This window comes from Miniopterus natalensis, chromosome 6 (genome assembly GCF_054644295.1).
Source record: "Miniopterus natalensis isolate mMinNat1 chromosome 6, mMinNat1.hap1, whole genome shotgun sequence".
Classification (NCBI taxonomy): domain Eukaryota; kingdom Metazoa; phylum Chordata; class Mammalia; order Chiroptera; family Miniopteridae; genus Miniopterus; species Miniopterus natalensis.
The window spans coordinates 17323915-17346218 of NC_142086.1; the positions used below are offsets into that span (position 1 = coordinate 17323915).

The following is a 22304-nucleotide window of genomic DNA, read 5'->3' on the forward strand; positions in this document are numbered from 1 at the left end:
TCCAGAACTGTATCAAAATCATTTTGAACATTACAGAAATAAATCATCACCGGTGATACTTCTACTGCTACCACCACCAACCACACATCGGTGTCCACGAAGCGACAGAAAGAGGCACCAGGGTACAGTAGAAAGACAGGCTTTGCAGTGCACTGCTCGGCCTTTATCAGCCATGTGCTGGAGGAAAGCTGGGTAGCTCCTCAAAGACCTCAGTTATTGCTCTGTCACATCAGGCTATACAAACTCGGTACTTCATGAACATGCTAATAGACACAAGGCCTCAGAGAGGGCCCCTAACATGCACACTCTCCCCCACATCACTCAAAACGTGGCCCCATCATTTGTGTTGTTCAGAGTAGATAAAGAGCAGTCTGTCCTTGGGGGCTTAGCAGTTTTCCTTTTGATTCAATGCTGACTTGATAATGTTGTAAGTGAAGAAATATGATGGAAAAATACAATGTTTCTGATCATATCAAGGGCATATTGTCTCTTTCCCTAGAGCTGAGCAATGTGAAATCATAAGCAAATATAACGCATCCACAAAATGCATACTGTCTTCCCAAGCAAGAAACTCATCACCTGCCTACTTACATTCTGTTTAGATCTTAGTTCTGCAGGACCAGCGTGGCTGTCTACCGTATGAAAGAACACTGGTGATGATGACACTGAAGATCAGCAGCTAAAAATACCAATGTGAGGCAGTGTGTAGGCAAATAATTTTGCTGCTGTTATTTTCTAGAACGCAGCTATAGACTCCTTTTGGAGAAACAACACTATGTCCTTCAGCCGTCACCATGAAGACCAAGTTCAAAACCTTAGCGATACAAATCAGACTTCCCTCTCAGCTTTCCAAATGTGTCAACTTACTTTGAAGTGATAGTTAAAAGCATCCTTAAGGTGTTTCATCTACCTTGCCTGGCATCACCCCCGAAATGGCTCCCCTTACAACAGCTTCTTGGGGAGACAGTCATTGCCTTTTCTTCACAGATTTGAGTGAAAGTTGATGTCTTGCTGTCTGATATACAGGATATACAGGTTCAAAAAAATGGAAGGGCTCGAGAATTCAGACAGGCTACCTCTGCAGGTTTATATTTCACAGTGACAGAAGAAGTTCAAGTGACTTCTTTAGAAACTTTAAATTTGTTCTGGCACCAAATCCTGCTTTCCAGGGAATTAAAAATTTGATGAATTTCTTGAGTTGATTAATACATCCGATCTTGCCACTGTGGATTCTTTACTGGGAAAATCTGTATTCAGTTCACTGGCTCAGCAGTTGGAAACACCAGTGGAAAAGAACACTTTGGTAAAGTTGGAAATTACAGCAAAAAAAAAAAAGCCTAATTTTTCTGTAATATCTGTATATAAAATGATTCTATAATGCTGACCTACAATGTTGTTTAAAAGTATAAGAATAAAGTCAGAAAGATAAAAGTCAAAGCAAAATGAGATCTGAAAAATGCTAAGATAATAAAAGGCCTCTTAAAGCTAAGCTTAGAACAGCAAGAAGTTGAAAGAATAGATTTATCGGGTGCTCATGGTACAATCCTAACAGATTAATAACAGAGAACTGTTCTACTCTAGTATTCTTTTATCTTCTCTATTAACAGGTCAGAGGCAAAAAACAATATATACTTTTCATGTTTCATGTTAAACTTGGAGTTTTAGGTTAAAGTTATTAACTGAATAAAGAATAAGGGAGATACAAAAAAGCACTAGAACATATAAAGAAAAACTAAAGATTTTTATCTGAACGCAAATAACATATGAGCAGAAAATGTGATGTCTGGCGGTAAAGCTAATGTAACGTTAACTTTAATAAAGAGCAGTATCGAGGCGCAGGGAGGCAATGCGGCACTCCAAGCCATACTTGCCAGATCACACCTGGAATCCTGTGTTTTTTGTTCTAGAAACACCATGGAAGAGGAATGTGGACAATACTGGGTGTTGTGATAAGGGGGACATGATAGTAAGAGGCCTGGAAAGTAGCAGGAGAATCTAGTAAAGAAACTAGAGGTATCTGGGCTAGAAGAAGAGTGACCAGGGGGTGGCACTGTGAGGAGCATGTTACACACCTTTCTGATTTGCAGAGCTGGCACGCAGAACAGGCACCAGCCCAGAGTACAGAACTAATGCGTTTACATTTAAGACAATTTTTTAAAAATTAAAAAAAACCTTGAGTTGTTTACCTTGTGAAGTAATGAGATTCCTAGAACAGGAAAGTGTCCTGATGATGGTTAGTTATTCTTTGTGGAGGAATTTATAGATGAGATTATCTGCGCTGAAGTCGGTCACTGGAGTAGAGGATATCACAAGACCCAGGAGGCTTTATGATTTCTATCTAAGAGTTTGGGTTGGCATGATGAACACACAGTTACTTAGAAGGTGTGGTTAAAGTACACTGGAAATGCTCTTCGACTTCCCTCCCCTCAAACAAAAATCCTCATCGCAAAAAAATTAGATATCTTAGTTCATTAGGCCTTGCACACTTCTTGAGTGTTCAAAGAGACTGTTATTAAAATGCAAATGTCCCCAAAGGAAGTAGTAACATGGAAATTAGCTATAACTTATGGACAAAAAAGACAGGAATGAGAAAGGCTACCAGAGTAAACAAGGTCCCAGTGGGCAGAGATCCCTGGAAGACAAAGTCCACGTAGGAAAAGAACCAACAATATTTCTTAGAGGTTTCCTAGGGATCCAATAGGTGACTTGGGCTTCAACTACCACTCTTAGGGAGACATGGCCCAATTTTCCAAGGTGTCTATATCATTACAGCTTTTAATGAGTAGTTTCTGAAAGGGGTCACTAATATGAAGCACTCAGTGTTTATTAATGCAAAAAGTTTCTGCACAACAGGTGCCTATAGACATTTTAGACAAATCACTAAATTTCAGAAGAAATCAAGTTATGTCAAGTTTTATCAAAACCAAACTAGATTTTCAAGTAAAATATAACTTTGTATCACTAAATAAAATTAACTTTTGGGTGGGTTTTACTATGTAATTGTATGTTTTCACTTATTAAAGTTACACAGATTTCAGACTGGAGATCAATGAAGTCTGGGCTGAGATTTTCCTTCCAAGCATCATTACTGAAATTCCTTCGTCAGTGATCCTAAATTAAACTCATATTTTCTTTTCCCCTAACTGGCTACTCCTCCTTGCTTTGCTAGGCTCAGTAAAAATAACATCCCAGCCTTCCCACTGTTTAGAGCGAAGCCTTATATTTTCTCTTCGATACCCCATGTCCAAACAATTGCTGAGTTCTGTCACTACAAGACAGGGGTTCACACACCTCTTTTGATTCTACTACCATTACTTTAGTTCATGCACTAATTATCTCTTATGTCTACTGTGATTTCTCTTATCTGTACTTCGCATTGCTCTCCTCAAAAAGCTCTCTTCCACACTGTGAACATGAGGCCTTTCCCAAAGCAGACACGATCAAGTAGCTCCCTAGCTCAAAACCTTCAGCGACTCACTACAAAACTATCCAAAAAACCCTAAGCTAATTAATACGGCATTGAAATCTTCTATTATTCGATCTTGATCTATCTTTTCAGCCTGTGGCCTAGTATCTCTCTTTATGATCACCATTCTCAGATTAATCCAGTGTGCTGTCCATTACCTAAGGATAGCCATGCCTTCCCACAGCTGAAATGGCCTTCCTCAAATTCTTCTACTATAATTGTATCATTTCTCAAGGTCTAAGCTTAAAAGTCTTTTCCTTAGTCAATCAATCAAGCAATCAATCTCTCTCTCTCCCTCTCTCCCCCAAGGAAGCTTAAAGCAATCAATCAATCAATCACTCACTCAATCACTCAATCTCATTTAATTGTTTTCTTTTCCTGGTCGCCTGACCTCCCTTGCAGATTCCTGTTTCCTTCCCACTTACTGCATTGTAGATTACATAATAGTTGCTTTCATACATTTCTTCTCCCCGACTTAAGGGTCAAGGACATTGCTGCAAAAGGACTAGATTCCAAGTGTTCTGAAAATGTCTTTTGGTTTGATTATACTTTAATTTGGTGATAATGAAGATTATATTCTGACTATATTACATTACTAGGTATAGGAGGAGTTTGTCTAGGGGCATTATGTTAGCAGTTTGGAGCTGAGAAGGGTCATGTGCGAGCTGCGACGGGTCTAGTATTTGTTTGCAGTCTTTATGGAAATGGTGAGGGTGAGAACATCTGCTTCCTGGGGCAGTATAGCTCTATTTTAGTGCAGAAAATGGTATCACATTGATTTTCTTTATCTGTCTTTTTGTACATACACAACACAAAAGAAAATTTGCTAAAGTAACTTCATTCTTGCAGAAGACACACCCACACAAATGATGTCTATTTGTCTTCTGTTGTGCCTGAAGGTGACCTTTGGAAACATGGCTGTTGCCTTGCAGCTGTAAGAGGTGCCAGCTCTGGACACTGCTGACACCCTGCAAGTTGAATGCAGAAAGACAATGAATCAGGGAGCTTAATGATACTGTCTCAGTGCTGGGGTCACACTACCTCGGGCTTTTTTACGTGGAAAACACACCTTCCTTACTGTTCCAGCCATGGGAACCGGGTTTATCTTTCTGCGGCCACAGAGACCCTGACATTGAACTCCACGTCGGACACCTTGCTCCAGGGGAGAACACCGTTTCTACTGCCCACTTAAAAATTCCTGCTGCTTTGCAGCGAGGTCCTGAGTTGGTCTTCTCCTCCCTGCCATGGATTTGCTGAGTTACAATCTCTTCAAATGTACTATATTTTTCCTTTTGTAACAGTCAACTTACAATTACTGAGTTTTTCTTCACTCATTTAAAAGCTCCATGAGGGCAGTGACTGTATGTGCCAAAAACATTCCTGTATTTACAGCACCTAGCACACAGTGGGCACACAGGGGCTCAGTAAGTGTCTGGGAAATGAATGGCTGAGTCAATGAAGAGGCAGAGGGCATCCAAACACTCTCCCTGCTGCTTGCTTTGCTCCCACTCCCACGCCGATTCCTTGCCAGCTCAGGCCTACACTGGTCAGCTACGTCCCGCACTAGAGGAGACGGGGAAGGGAAAGAGGCAAGGGGAGGAAGCTCTTCATAGCACCGCCTGCGCTCACTCCGCGAAGGGGAAGAACACAGTCTCAGAGGCAGCTTACAGGAGATTTTCAGAGGGAAAACTACAACTTAGGGTGAATTCAGTATTACTGAGCTGAACAAAGGCTTATCAGTCAACTTTTCAGACAAGGAAACTGAGAGCCACTGACATCAAGAGCAGCTTTAGTCTTTCTTACTATCTATGATGTAAAAAAAAAAAAAATGCAGATAGGTATATTCACTGACAACGAAAAGGATATTTTCCCAGTGATCTCGTTCCAACTCGGTAATCTGTGTAGCTCTTGGTTGGATGAAAGTTGAAGATAAAAAGAAGATCTGCTCTCTCAAAAGTGATGACCTTATTGGCTTCGTGCTTTTCACTCACATAGGCCTGAAGAAACAACACATATACGACATTTAGATAGTACCTAGGCACTGCCACAAGTCAATTATTTACAAAAAGTTGTTTTTGTCTTTAATTAGGAACTTTGCTAGTTGTTAAGCCAAAAATGAAAACGGCAGCACATTATATTTTTTGAACATGTAATTTTCTCATATTAAACTCTACGCCAATAAGAGTCTCAAAAACTGTTTGGAAAGTATAGAAATCTCACTAGCCATTGCCAAAGTCAAACAAGGAACAGATGATTAGCGCTGTGGCTCAGGTTTTAATTAATAACAGGGTACCTGTGGTATATACAGTGTGTGTGTGTATACATATATACAAAAGCATCTATTTATAAGTGAATTCTCTTTAAGACTTTTGTTTTAGTTCCAGATGAATAAGATACATAAAATTACTTTTCAAAATATAATGTAACATTATTATACTGAGGTATCTGCAGTTGCAGTTATCTTAAAAGCTTTGCATTATTGCATAACTTGGTCAGATTCAATGGCAACAAAGTCCTTTACAATATATATTTGCCTAATAAAAGAGAGGTCTGAAAAGAAATTACATCTACACACGTCCTCATTTTATACGGTGTTTTACAGTAGGCAGCGAGGAGCCCGTGCTTTTTCAATGCCACTTTCTCCCACCCCCAGATGTGCAAGGACTTATTTCCATGCATATCAGCAGCACCATTCTTGGTAGTTTAGAAACGGGCACTAAAGCTCCAGAGTAAACGGCACACCTTTTGGTATCAACATTGTTTCCACTGAAAAGGAGCATCCTTGTGCTCTCTCTTCTGGAAGTAGCATCACTAATATAAAGGTGAGTAGGGCGTTCATGTCATGCAGCCGATCTTACTGAATATTTAAGTACCTTTGTTCGGTCATTTAAAAAACAACAACATAGACACCAAAGTAAAAACACATCAACAGCAATTTCAAACAGCGCCAGTGAAAAGTAAATGGATTATAAGTAACACCTACTATATGCTAATTTTTGCAAGGGGAAAAAAATGCCTGCATAAAATTTGCACCTGTTAATTACATTTTTGAAAACTTATTGAAAAACGAGACTTTAATTCCAGAGGAGAGCCAAGCTCATGAAAAATACAAAACAGCACGCAGCTATAATAGCATCTATTGAAATGACAACTCAGAGACCAGTCACGGAAGGGAAAAAAGGAATAAAGAAATCTACATGTTGTCAAAGTAATTTTTATGACAGCATCATTATTTATATAAAGAAAAAGTCAAAACAATTAAGATGTTTCCACGGCAATTTCCAAAATAAATTCCATGCAGGGCTTTTGTCATTTACTTTAACCAATTGAAATAAAAATTACTAAATTTAAACAACAACAATAAACTAAACAGGAAAGTAAGCAGGGCATTATGTTTAAGATCTTCATTATCTATTGCGGAGACTTCAATAACATGTTTTGACAACCTGAAGTATGTTACGGGGCACTACCCACCGAATAATCAAGTGCTGCTTAGAACACCTGCCTACAGACTTAAATCGATTGCCTTTCTGAGCATATACAACACTGGGGACTAAAACGTAACATTTAGAGTAAAGAGCTTACCTGTGGGGCTGAGAGCCAACCACATCTTTCTTCCAATTTATTCATGTCCCTGTCGAAGTTATTTAGAAACTTATAGCGAAGGAGGTCATCATCAGCTAAATGGTACTGCCTTCTGGCGTAATGGTAACTCTCATTGTTTCCTTTTCTTGGGAAGTCTAACCATTCAGGATGTCCAAATTCATTACCTGCATTAAAAAACAAGTATAAACTTTGCCTAGTAATGGTGGCATTTCTTACTAAGATAACTCAATAGTTACATTGTTTCGAAGTCCTTAGAATCAGGTCATGATTTAATGGAGCAGTGCCCTGGGAATGATGCCCAACCCTGGCTCAGAATCGGCAGAGCCCAGCACACAGAGTCCGGCCGCACCTGGACTCAGCAGCCCCGGGAGCGGTGTCAGCCACGCCACCCATTCCCATTTCTGAGAACAGGTGTCTCTGTCGCACTTACTTCATCTCTGAAATAATCTCTGAGCAATTTCTAAAAATCTCTGTTTCTCTAATCTCTGAAATCTGTAGAATGCTTTATAATTTCCGATGGGTTTGTATGCACATTATTTCTGATCCTCGAATAAGCTTTCTAGTATCCAGTTCACAGGGGAGAGGTCCAAAGCTCTTGGCAGTGAAGGGATCTGGTCAACCTCACACAGATAATAAGTGGAAAAGCAACCACTGAAATTCAGTTCTTCTGGTTAAAATCCCAAGTTCCTCCTACCTCATCACATGAGGCAAGGGTGCTGTAAACTTCGGGGGCTACAGAAACCCAAGTCATCACTCTTATGATCCATTTATTGTTCAGATGTATGTGTTACCATTAGATGTGCACCTTTATTTTTGTGTGTGTATGTGTGCGTGCGCATGCAACTGGAACACTTGTTTGGGAATCTATTTAAATATTATTTCTTACTATAATGATGAACACCAGAGACCCAACACGCTTGAAAAATAGAATAAAATGGTGACACATATGTATTTTTCATTCTGATAATCAAATTTAGATGTTAGTCATCTAATAGATTGGCTCCTACTGTTTTCCCCAAGCTGGATTTCTACTTTAGGGTTTCTTTTTATTCCCCTAAAAATTAAACACTCCTTTCTGAAATCTATTCTCATTTACCCCTTGAACACTACAATTTTCCAAGACAACTTTCTCCTTTGACTTAGAAAGTACCATAGCCAATATAAGTGTGCTCTACTTTAAAAGAAACTAGTATATTAACACTAATAAATCGTGAGCTAGGATGTAATCTGAAATAATCTACTGCAGAGTTGCTTTAAATGGTAACCTTTACTAAGAAACTGCAATGTACATTTCACTTTTCAGAACCGTAGTCATCAAACTAAAAGTGACACCCAAGGAACTGCAGGCGGGAAGGAGACAGAGTAGAGAAGGCAGAGGAGCAATGGAGAGCGGAGAAAGAGGAACATGGAAAGGAAATACAGAAGGCGAGACTCAAGGAGGGCGGTCAGAGGCAAATGCTACCAAGAAAAAGAAAGAAAAGAAAAGGAAGGACCTGTGGTATCATCACCCCTTGGGTGTGGGAACAAGATAGTGTACAGCTGTGCCTCTCACTCAACTAGCATGCTCCAGATCCCTGAAGAGCTTGTTAAAAACATTCCTGCTCTGCGGTTCTGACTCACGGCCTTTGGGATGAGTCCTTGGCAGGAGTCTACATTTCCTTCAGCCTCCCTGTAATATTCCGAAAGCAGGAGGCTGACCCACACCCCAAGAACAGCAGCATAGAGATTTATGGCTCAATAAGGGCAGTTCGAAAACACGATGCGATTCGGGGCAACACAGCTTCCCAGTCAGAGACTAGGGTTTTAGTGCCAGCGAGGTCACTTCTGAGTGATGTGAATTTAAGCAATTTAATCTCCCCAGGAGTCAGCTTCCTCCTCCGTAAAATCAGATAAGAAGTTTCACAAAAGCTCTTTTAAGATTCAAGTGAGGCAAAGGCCGCCCTTGGAACAGGGGCTGGCAGCTGAAAGCTTCTGTGGTCTGGCAGCTCTGATGCGACACACTCCCGCTCATTACTGACGTCGTTCAGGAAAGAATGACATAAAGGGCAGCAGGTAAGAGCTTTACCAAAGCTAACATTCCTGGCTTCCAGCATTCCCAGGAGGAAACTGACCAGCGGGCACACAAGTAACCCGGATAACTCCGAGGGCAGCAGTCTGGCTCCTCTTCAGGTGGGTTTCATGATACATGATTCTAGTCTTTAATGTGCAAAAGTTCTACTAATGCATTTCTTCACATATTTAATAATATAAACACATTTCCCTAAGCCAAGTATTAATGTCCATTGAATTATCTACCATTTTAGATCTTGAAAGGCAGAATTAACAGTGAAAAGACTTTTGCTAGAAGATACCAGATTGACAGGATTAATCAGGTTGCTGCATTAGGGGTCCTCTCTCCGCTTCCTTCCTTTGGAATTCCTACGTGTTCATCCTGCTGAACCTCTGAACAAACTCTTGGGGGTTATATATACTATTATATAATACACATAATAGTACATATGTTGTATATAGTATATACTGCAAGTATACATTTGATACATTCCACTTAAACAGTATAAGCACCTTCTAAAAGCAGAGCTCTTGGCCGGCTGAAACACAGTGCTGGCACTAGAGATTTCCTGATTCTTCCAGCCTTTTTAAAAATGTGACCCGAGGTCACAATGCTTGTTACTTGTCATCTGTTCCAACTGCCTCAGATAGACTAATGAGGTGAAAATATAAATTCTTCTCCACTGTATAGTTTTGCTTCTCTCTTAGTATCCCTCTTTGGAAGCACAGGGTTTTTTTGTTTGGTTTTTTTCATCAGTAGAGAATTGAATAGTGAATTTCACCCAAATTAATGGGTGCAATATTAACCCATCTCATAATCTGATTTAAAAGGTTAAGTACTTGCCACCCAGAAACATACACCCGCACACAGGATACAGTCTCAACAATTATGCATAAATGTGAAATTACATTATCATTCTGGCATGAAAATTCATGTCCTGATAATCTATAGCATAAATAAGGATTGACAAGTAGCAAATTACAGTAACATAAGGCATGTGAGTCATTAGGAGAGCACAAGACATAATATGTGACTCAAATATTAGCTAATAGTAGCTAATATTATAATGTCATATGTTTTAATGATTATTTTATTGTACAAGCAATATACTGATAAATACATTTAAAAATAATTTTGAAAACTTTAAGATACACAATATATTGCTCAATATAAATGCTCAGATTAGGTATTATTATACTGTTACAATTTTCTTTTATTTATTATTTTTGTTGTACATGTAATATACTAATAGATATATTGTTTTAAAAAAATCACAATTAAATACATCCATAAAATATCTGAAATCTTACCAAATAACCACTTGCAATGATCTGAATGTTAGTGTCCCCACAAGATACCTATGTTGAAATCCTAATCCACAATGTGATGGTATTAGGAGGTGGGACCTTTGGGGGGTGCTCAGGTCATGAGGGTGGAGCCTTTAGGAATGGGATTAGTGCTCTTTTAAATAAGAGACTCCACAGAGCTCCCCAGTCCCTTCCAAACAAGAAGATACAAACTAGAAGTCTGTGAGTCAGAAGAGGGCCCTCACTCAGCCATGCTGGCACTCCAAGCTGGGACTTTAGCCTCCAGAAACTGTGAGAAATGAATTTCTGTTGTTTAAAAGTTACCTGGTCTATGGCGCTTCATCATAGAAGCCAAGCAGACTAAGACACCGTTTCTCTTTTGGTAAATATATTTATTTCATTTATATCTATAGCAATAGCTATCTATCATCTATCTATCTATCTATCTATCTATCTATCTATCTATCTATCATCTATCTATCTATCTATCTATCTATCATCTATCTATCTATCATCTATCTATCTATCTATCTATCTATCTATCTATCTATCTATCTATCTATCTATCATCTATCATCATCTATCTATCTATCTATCATCTATCTATCTATCTATCTATCTATCTATCTATCTATCTATCTATCTATCATCTATCTATCTATCTATCTATCTATCATCTATCTATCTATCTATCTATCTATCTATCTATCTATCTATCATCTATCATCTATCTATCTATCATCTATCATCTATCTATCTATCATCTATCATCTATCTATCTATCTATCTATCTATCTATCTATCTATCTATCTATCATCTATCATCTATCTATCTATCTATCTATCTATCTATCTATCTATCTATCTATCATCTATCTACCTATCTATCATCTATCTATCTATCTATCTATCTATCTATCTATCTATCTATCTATCATCTATCTATCATCTATCTATCATCTATCTATCTATCTATCTATCTATCTATCTATCTATCTATCTATCTATCTATCATCTATCTACCTATCTATCTATCATCTATCTATCTATCTATCTATCTATCTATCTATCTATCTATCTATCTATCATCTATCTATCTATCATCTATCTATCTATCTATCTATCTATCTATCTATCTATCTATCTATCATCTATCTATCTATCATCTATCTATCTATCTATCTATCTATCTATCTATCTATCTATCTATCAATCTATCTATCTATCTATCTATCTATCTATCTATCTATCTATCTATCTATCATCTATCATCTATCTAATCTATCTACCTATCTATTTACCTACCTACAACTTATTTTGAACGAAGATAGATTTATATCCTACTTTGAATTTTAATGTAAGTTATTTCCCATGTTAATGAGCATACATCTCCATGACGGTATTTCATTACGTATATATAATGCAATTTTATGTAATCATTCTTGTCATGCAAGTTATTTTGGCTTTTTCTAATATTTTAGTATTTTAAAAATGACCAGGCTTAAAGACGTATCTCTGAACGCTTGTCTGATATTTCCTTAACATACACCAAATAAGTAAAATAGTTGTTCAAAAGGTAAACAGCATGGTGCATATATACAATGGAATATTTACTAGGCCACAGAAAAAAATAAACTGTTACCATTTGCGACAGCATGGATGGAGAGAGTATTATGCCAAGTGAAACAAGTCAATCAGATAAAGACAAACACCATATGATATCACTTATATGTGGAATCTAAAGAACAAAATAAATAAAATTGAAACAGACTCTCCTGGCCCAGCATGTCTCAGGGGTTGAGCATTGACCTAGGATCCAGGCCATTGGGGTTCGATTCCCGGTCAGGGCACATGCCCAGGTTGTGGGCTCCATCCCCAGTGGGGGACACGCAGGAGGCAGCTGATCAATGACTCTCTTATCATTGATGTTTTCATCTCTCTCTGTCCCTCTCCCTTCCTCTCTCTGAAATCAATAAAGATATATTAAAAAACAACACCACAGAGAACAAACTGATGACTGCTGGAGAGGAGAGGGTTAGGGGACTGGGTTGAAAAGGTGAAGGGACTGGGAAGTACGGATCCGGATCGGCAGTTACAAAATAGTCATGGGGATGGAAAGCACAGCACAGGGAATACAGTCAATACTACCGTAATAACTATGTATGATGCCAACTGGGTACTGGAAATATCAGGGGGACCACCATGTGAAGTATATGATTATCTAACCAATATGCTGTACACCTGAAACTAATACAAAATAATACTGAGTGTAAACTGTGATTGAAAAAACATTTTTTTTTTAATATATCTTTATTGATCTCAGAGAGAGGAAGAGAGAGGGAGAGAGAGAAACATCAGTGATGAGAGAGTCATTGATTGGCTGCAGCCTGCAACCCGGGCATGTGCCCTGACCGGGAATCGAACCCCGATCTCCTGGATCCTAGGTCGACGCTCAACCGCTGAGCCACGCCCGGCCGGGGGAAAAAAACATTTTTTAAAAGGTAACCAGCAGATGATTCTAAGAGAAAACATTTCCCAAGTATTGAACATTCCTAATTATTTAAAGATATAGTCAAAAGTTAGTAAATTGTTACTGAATATACTGTTCAAAAGACACAAATGATATTCCTTAATGTATATATTAAAGATACTACTTTAAAAGAATTTTTCATCATTTATATTTAAGATTTCAGTTTAGTGCCCTCTAAGGTACATCAATTTTAAACATTCATCTTTTCAATAACATATCTAGAAGTTATTAACTATTAAGAAAAAAAACTGTATTGCATGAGGTCAAATTAAATACTTGGAAAATATAAGAAAAAGATGAAAGCAGGAAAAATGTTTGGTATCATAGTCTAATTTAGGATTTTGTATGTATTTTAAGTTTTACTTCATTTATCCTTTACAAATATAAAGACACTACTTTAAAGAACATTCCAATAAGCATACTTATATAATATGGAATATAAAATTGAATTTCTAAGTTAGAAAAAAGAGCTATTAAAAAATTTTCAAGATATGATGAAGACCCTATTCTGTTGGAGAATCATTTATTAATCTCTATTAAAGACTAATTTAGATTTTTTTGAAAACCTTCTCCTGGAGAGGCTTCTTTTTAAACTGAAGATAGAGAAAGTTGCATACAACAAAGACATAGGTAGAAAAATTCCATTAGTGACTGCAGACAGAACATTCTACAGAGTGGCTTTCCAGCGCTATCTCTGTTGTAAATGAGCTGACAAGGGGCAAATTAACTTTAATGTAGACAAACGCAACATTAAATTTCATATGTGGTTCAAAACTGTAAACACAAGCATAAAATAGATGGAAGCAAATCACAGAAAGACTTTCAAAGTGACCTTGGAATAAGAGTGAACCGTTCTCAACTGAACAGTGAAAACTGGAAAATGCCTGTTAGTTAACACTAGCTCCCAGCTCACAAACCTAACGAAGAAAAATACTATCATTAAAACAAGTTAAGAATGTTCTTCTCATTTACGGCCTACAGATTACTTAGGGAATGTGGCCACACTTGAGACAGTGCAGTGAAATATGGCCACCCAAACAAGCTTGCAACCAGGGGCTGCTCCGAATAAAGATGGATAAAGAATCTAAATTTACTCAGGTGATGGCAGAGCAGGGAAGTGATTTGTTTAGTACAGACAACTTAGGAGACACATGATATGAATTAGCATTCAATTTAACCATATAAAACTATATGTATCTCTAAATTACATATAAATATATATCATGGATACATGCATCGATAAGATATGTATATATTCCTCAATGAACACAACCTGCTGCTCGCATATTCCTAGTGACTCCCTGACATTTCAAGTGCTGTACGTATAGTAATCTTGCATTATTCTGAGGAGAAAGGTTTTCTTCAGGGTTTCCAGGCATCTAAGTCTTAAACAGGGTAAGAACCACTCGCTGTATTACAGTGTTAGCAACTAGAAGAATGGGTCACAGGTAAGAATTTCTAAGCTATATGAAAAAGAAAAAAAAGTAGAAGCCTAAAGTGAGGAAGGCATTTTTAAGACCTTTGGCTGGAATATTCAACAGATAATAGGCTTAGAAAAGTCACATTTAAGGGGACTCCAGCACACAGAGGGAACACTTTTGAGTCCAAAATATGCACCACACGTAACCTGGCACTGACCAGCAACAGGGTCTCTGTGATCATTAAATTATGATTATGATCACTAAAGTGATGCACAGAATGTTACTCATTTCAAAATGAAGGGAGGGTAGTAATCTTTTGAGCTGTCACTTGGGACATTTTGTACAAAAATTCACAGTTCGTGCCATGATTCGCTGCATTCAATACAGTTACAGAAGTGGGTGCTTCCAGAAATGAGAAAGCTAAAGGCTTTGGCTAAAAAACTTTAAAACAGGGAGGAAAGTGACTAACATTGCTATAGTTAGTTAATGATTCTAGGAAATTCTACTGAGTTCCTTCTCTCCCTTTCCATTTCCTCTGTAAACAGGAACCATTCATGTCTGGTTAATTGTGAAAAACCTCTAAGCACAAAATTCCTATTGGGATTTCTTTCCCTGTAATTAATTTTTTGCTGTTTGATGTAAAGGTCCAAACTATAAATTGACAAGAAGCCAGCTGGTATGGTGATGAAATTCGAGACAATACAACTAATGAAAAAAGCCCCAGCTCTGTTAAGCTGAACATTTCGATTAGTGGGTTTGTGTGTTTTGTTTCTCTAAACTGTAATGCATACTAATTTTACCTAGGAATTAATTAAAGTCTATCACAGCTCCCATGCTGTGGATGTTATGTAACTCTTTGTTGACACCAAATTTATGTGTATCTGAGAATGAGGTACAATCCTGATGAGCATATAAAAAATTCAGTTCCAACTCTTCCTAAGTGATCTGAAGACTAACTCTTTAAAAAAGTACATATTTCAAATCAAATGCTTTGATCTTCCTCAGGTCCATCACTGAAGGGTGGGGCATATTTAAGTCAGGGTCTGTGATTCCCTTATTTAGAAAAATAAACTTGCTACATACATACTCCCCCACCCACTTTTGATGCTGATCAATATGGCTCTTGGCATGGGCACACCTAATGCTTCTTTTTCATTCTCCGAGTCACACTCCAGTGCACTGTACCAAAGCTGGGACTCCTTAAGCATTTGTTACAGTTGGATGTTTCCCTGTACAATTGTTAAAGGTCTAACGTCATCTCTTTAGAGGCACAGAAGGAACGGAGAATGATTGAATCCGTAAGATGAGAGAAAGGGTGGCCCGCTAGCTGAGGCAGGCAGAACAGAGCTCCACGGGGCTACTGGGAACTTTTCCAGAAAGTCTAAAACTCCTAGAAGAAAACACAGGCAGTAAACTCTCTGACACTGCCCTTAGTAATATGTTTTCTTACATATCCCCCTCAGAAAAGGGAAACCAAAGGAAAAAAAATAAACAAATGGGAGTACATTAAACCAAAATTTTTTCACAGCAAAGGAAACGTTCAACAAAATGAGAGAACAACCTACTGAATTCGGGAGAGCATATTCTCCAATGATATCTCCAATAAGGGGCTAATATCCAATATTTATAAAAAACTCATACAACTCAAGACCAAAATAATCCAAAATATCCAATGAAAAAATGGGCAGAGGACATGAATGGACACTTCTCCAAAGTGGACAATACAGATGACCAATAGGCATGAAAAGATGCTCAATGTCACTAATCATCAGAGAAATGCAAATAAAAACCACAAGAAGCCCTGGCCTGTGTGGCTCACTTGGCTGGAGCATCATCCTGTGCACCAAATGGTCTTGGATTTAATTCCAGGTCAGGGCACATGCCCAGGTAGTGGATTCAAATCTGGTTGGTGCTTGTGCAGGAGATCCATGTTTCTCTCTCACAGAGATGTTTATTTCTCTCCCTCCCTCTCCCTTCCTCTCTAAAGTTAATAAAAATAAATAAATAAAACCACAAGGAGATATTGCCTCATATCTGTCAAAATGATATCACCAATAAATCAACAAACAACTATTGGCAAAGATGTGGAAGAAAGAGAACCATTGTGCACTTTTAGTGGGGCTGCAAATTGGCGAAGTCACTTTGCAAAACAGTATGGAAGTTCCTCAAATTATTAAAAATCAAACTACCTTACAGCCCAGCAATTCCACTTTTGGGCATATATTTGAAGAAATCCAAAACACTAATTCAAAAAGATATATGCACCCCTATGTTCACTGCGCCACTATTTACAATAGCCAAGATATGGAAGCAGCCCAAGTGCCCATCAGTAGATGAGTGGATAAAGAAGAAGTGGTGCATATATACAATGGAATGTTACTCAGTCATAAAAAAGAAAGAAATCTTACCATTTGTGATAACGTGGATAGACCTAGATGGTATTACACTAAGTAAAATAATTTAGACAGCAAAAGACACCATATGATTTCACTTATACACGGAATCTCAAGAACAAAATATATGAACAAACAAAAATAAACAGACTCATAGATACAAAGAACAAACTGAAGGTTGCCAGATGGGAGGGGGATTGGGGAGCTGGGGTAAAAAGGTGAATGGATTAAGAACTACAAATTGGCAGTTACAAAATAGTAATGGGGATGGAAAGTATAACTTAGGGAATATAATCAATAACATTGTAATACCTACGCATGTCATTAGAATCATATGGGTAATAGATTTATCAGTGACCACTTAGTAAGTTATATAATATCTAATCACTGGGTTGTACATCTGAAACTAATATACTATTGTATGTCAACTGTAATGGAAAAAATAAGATAAAATGAATAAAGTCTATTACAGCCTCCATGCTGTGGGTTTCCGGTAACTATTTGCTCATATCAAGTGTATCTACGTATACAATTTAGATACACATATATACATGTATAAATATATGTGTGTGCATGTATGTATGTATATATATGGGACAGTCCTACTGTGAACATTTAAAAAAAAATTTCAACGCCCATTCTTCTTAACTGAGATTATTTTACAATCCAACGCTTTGGTCTCTGGTTCTCCCATGGAGCTTCCCTCAAGCGCTTCTCCTTTAAAGGGTGTAAGTCAAAGATTATATTCTGAGTCCCATGACTCACTTCATATGCTCAACTGTAACACGATTATATGTTTAAAACTGCTGAAGTGTATTCTGAGTGTCAGATAACATGCTTAATGCACATCCTCATGATCCCTGTCCTCAGAGAAACAAAATTTAATAACTACAAAAATATATTTTCTTAATGAAGGTGGCATGGAGGAGAGAGCTAAAAAGAAAAAAAGGCTTAAAGGATCAGAAAGATTTAAAACAACAAAAGGTAGTAGAGGAGGAAAGGGAAAATGCCAGCATATCCCCCCCCAATAGAGAAATTAAAAAAACTCTAAGGTGGCAGCACAGCAAGTGGGGCCGACGTGCCTCAAGTATGTTATGCACAAGAAGAGGAAAAGGGGCCTGGGAACTCCTCCCTGGGGTTCCAGAAAATTACCTGCCGTGTTAAGACACAGAAGCCGCCTCCGCATACTAGGCCTAGACGTGGCTCTTAGAAACACACAGGGTAACTGATGCCATGGGAGTGGGGGAAACTGCCAGGGGAGAAGATGTAGGTTAGAGCAGCAGAAAAAAGACTGTGACAAAGCAGAGCCCCAGGAGCCTGGAAAAGAGCCGAGGAGGAAGGACCAGCGAGAGGAGGGAATCTGAAAACTGTGGTGGGCCTGGTGGGAGGGACTGGGGGGGGGGGGGGGCACTGGCCCCCGGGGAGGAGTGTTGCCTGGAGGAAACAATGACCAATGGTGACAAGCCTCAGCCTGTTGACTAAAACCTGAAGCGCCATAAGGGTCAGGAGCCAGAGAAGATACTGATTAATAGAAAGAGAGCTACAGCAGTGATGTCTCAGGGCAAAGGCAAAGAACTGAAAACGGGAGGGCAGGCAATGCCTGAGTGACTAATTCCCATGCCTCTTGATAGCTGAAAGGGGCCAGGGATAGTGCTGAAGGTTAGTGCTATAGTAGCAAGGCTGGTGGATGCCTCGCTGTGCCCTGCTCCCCCTAAGCAATCTTCCCCCGGATAAATTATGCACAAAATGTCTTAAGGCTACAGCCAAATGAGCTCCGGGCACTTTGGAAAACAATTTTCAACTTGAACTATGTTTAGACCTTGGTGGTCAAACCCCTCAACCCCTTTACTTATCTATATGATTAGAATTGCTTTGGGCGGTAAGCTCCCACTGGGAAGGCAGGGATCAAGCATTTGATAACAAGGTTGTCCGAAACAAACAAATAACCCAACAAAAACACTCTTAACTATCAATGCCCATAAGTACAAAATCAAATTAACTTTATATTATATACAGATTTGGTAGAATAAACCTAGACACACTTATAAACCAGCCTTATCTGACATACTAAAAAAGTAGGGCCCTGGCAGGGTAGCTCAGTTGGTTAGAGCATCATACCCACATGCCAAGGTTGTGGGTTCGATCTTCCAGTCAGGGCACATATAAGAATCAACTAATGAGTTCATAAATAAGTGGAACAATAGATCAGTGTTTCCCTTTCTCTCTCTCTTTAAAATTCTGTAAATTTTTTTAAGTTAAAAAAAAGAAATAATAAAGAATTCCCATTACTATATTGAAGTATAATTATATATCTCTTAATACTTTTATTTAAATCAAGAAAATGAAAAAGCATTTTAAATAAGTGAAATGGGAAGTAATCATAAAACTATATTAAAATAATAAAAGCAACAATAATTTCTTGAGAGCAGCCTATATACATGGACTTTGTGTTAGAATTTTAGCAGTTATTTCAAATAATAGTTACAAAAACCCTTCGATATAGGAGGGGACATTCTTCCCACGTTCAGATAATAGATCAGGCAGGTGATGTAACTTTCTAAGCTCCTGCAGGTATAAAATATCAAGGTTAGCATTCAGACCTGGGTCTGTCTGTGCTCCTCCCATTGTATCTGGCACTAGGTACTGAATTTGGACATTACCTGGACACCTATTATGAATGTACAGGCATTAGGGGAGGTAATAAAAGAGCTATAAAAAGACGTATAAGGGTGTGTTTCCAATTCCACAGTCAAGTGTACAAATAAAGTATATTTATTACTGACCTGCACTCTCTGTGTGTCTTGCGTGTCCCGTGACTGTCATTCTCCATGGTATAGCTGCTCAGTGTCCACGGGGCCTCTTTAGCCTCCTGCAGGAAGGCTGCGGTGCTTACACCTCCATTTTCACTTAGATATATATTTTTTTCCCTTACTAAAACAGTTATGTAAATCGTCCAATTTTTGTGTGTTTGTTTTGTTTTTGCCTGTCTCTTTATTAGGCTGGGGATAAACACCCTATATTTTCACCTATTATCCCCTCTTCTTAAAGGAATAGCAGGCATGTACGACACACTTGAGAATTTACTAAATAAGCATTGAAAGAAAAAAATGAAGGAACCAAGATGAAGTGTCTAACAACTGTTTCCTTACTGATTTAAAACTTGTCTTTTAGGAGGACCATAAGAAAAACAGACGAAAGTGCTTTGGGGTAGGAAGGGGATGGGTAAGAAAGTATATTCCCAGCACCAGGGAGAAGGTGGAAATCGGAAGCGATGATGAAGTGCTTCAGTTCTGCCTTCCTCGGGGTTCGGGAAGCCTCCCTGAGATTTTCCTTCCCTAAATGCCCTGCCAATAGGAGGCAGAATTTCCAGTGGCTCCTGTCCCCATGTGAACTCTGACCTACATGCCATTTGTGGCACAGTTTTTATTTAAAATAAGTAATGAAAGTATAATAAAACCAAGGGTAAAACAATGAACAAAACAAACAAGACAGAACTGGAAGTGGGTATTATTGTTATGCAAACACAATTTTTAAGACCTAGATATTGTGGAAGGGAAAAGGGCCACCTACTAAACCTGAGAAGCTCAGGGGAGGCCTGGGTGTTGGCCTAATAAACTCAGAGACTTACAGGAACCACATACAATGGTCTGAAATGAAAACTTCCCAACTATTAGAGAGCTGGGCAGGTAGTCATGTCCTAGGCCGGTATGGTCCCTGACAAAGGTCAGTCTTTACTTTAACTGAGCCTGTCTATTGTCTTTTTTGCATCTGCGATAACATACCTTCGGAATGTCAGGGAACTTCCTTCAAGTAAATGTTGATGTAAGAAATGTTCCAACCTGTAGAGAATTTTTATGAGTTTATTTAAGTTACACTGACAATTGCCAGGGAAGTAAAATCTCAGCGGGTTGAGAAAATGTTCTGGGAAATGGCAGTTTTACCACTTATTTCATACATCAGAATCAAAGAAGACTTAAGGGGGTTACATGAACTCCACTGGTGATAGGTTAGGGAAGCAGGAGAAAGCAAAACAGGGAAATCTCTGGGACTGCATAAAAAGTAAAATGAATAGGCACATACTTCTTTACATTGGTGGGTAGAGGATAGCTAACAGTTAACACGATAACAGTAACAATGAGGGGTTCTGTGGTCTGTGCTCTGGAGCAGTGACTGTGATCTGAGGGGTCTGAAAAAAGGAAATTACCCTGACATTCCAAAGGTATTTCATTGTAGATGCAAAAAAGACCATAGACAGGCTCAGTAAAAGTAAAGATTGACCATTGTCAGGGAAGAGACTGGCCTATGACATGACTACCTGCCATGACTCACTTTTAGTTAGAAAGTTTTAATTTCAGACCATCCTACGTGTTTACTTTAGGTCTCTGAGTTTGCAAGGCCACCACGCAGGCCTCTCCTGAGCTTGTCAGGTTTAGTATGTGGCCCCTTTTTGGTCCACAATATTATTTTCTTAAAATTGACAGCAATAGTAATGGACTTATATGTCATTTTTTCTGAAACCATGTTGATGCTGCATGATGCAGAGGACTCAAGGCAAGGGGAAGAAAGTTTTGCATGTAATAGGGCACCAGGCCTTTTTAGGTGGCAGAAAACGAGTCAGGAAAACAGGAGTACCAAAGCAAGGAGCATATTGACTGGTAATAAAACTGAGTACACAGGTGGTTTTTGTGCTACTTATCCTTAAAATTTACCTATAGTTAGGATCTGCTACCACTTAGGGTCAGTTCCTGTGGTTGTTATAGTAGGTAGTTAGACAGACATGAGCGGAGCAGGACCGATAGGCCAGGTATAGAAGGTAACCAGGGTGGAAAGCCCCAGGTGCCCAGCAACATGCAAAACTTAGAAAACAAGTGTTGTAGGGTGAGGCCTCACCCCCAGGGTGACTTTTCCTCCCCTAGCATATCGTTGGTCAAGCAGTTTAGACCCTGACCTTTCATATCGCTGGCCCTGTGGTTGGGACACTCCCCGGACCTTTCCTCCCGTGGCACATCCCAAGTCATGTGGCATACCCCCTTAGAGGAGGAATGGGGAGGGGCCTGGAGAATAACGTCACAGGACTCCCATACAAGCCCACACACAACCACTCCCTTAAGCATTAAGCCCTCATGACAATGAGGTTCGGATCTACATCAAACATTCTTAGAAACAAAGCCACAGTTTTGTTCAAACTAGTGATAACATCTAGGCTTTAGTTGTATTTCTGCTCCAGACCCAGAAAAGCAGCAAAACCAGACTAAGAGACCTCATGGCTGACATCAGGACCAGATGCATTTAAGAGTGACCCCCTGCTCTGGAGCCGACCAACAAGTAGAGACCATGACCCTGAAAAGAAACCTGGAAAGCTGATGAATATTCTATTAAGATCCTCCCCTGAGACCTCCCCTCAAGTCCCAGCCTTTAGACAAAGGACCCAGCACAGGCTCTCTCTCTAGAGCACACCCACACCTTTCCTCCCCCTTTCTTCCCTCAAGGCAAGTACCTTTTGCTACTTTTCTCTTAAGCTCCAAGGGCCC

General features: G+C 38.9%; 1 protein-coding gene across 1 annotated transcript in view; it reads right to left on the reverse strand.

The window, feature by feature from the left end:
• GBE1 (1,4-alpha-glucan branching enzyme 1) overlaps positions 1-22304 on the reverse strand; it is a 258457-nt gene that overhangs the window by 23202 nt on the left and 212951 nt on the right. The window contains exons 13-14 of the mRNA XM_087818102.1: positions 7052-7236; positions 5333-5463 (exon numbers count right to left, since the gene is read on the reverse strand). Of these exons, the coding sequence (XP_087674228.1) occupies positions 5333-5463; positions 7052-7236 (316 nt within the window). The remainder of the gene's footprint in view (positions 1-5332; positions 5464-7051; positions 7237-22304) is intronic.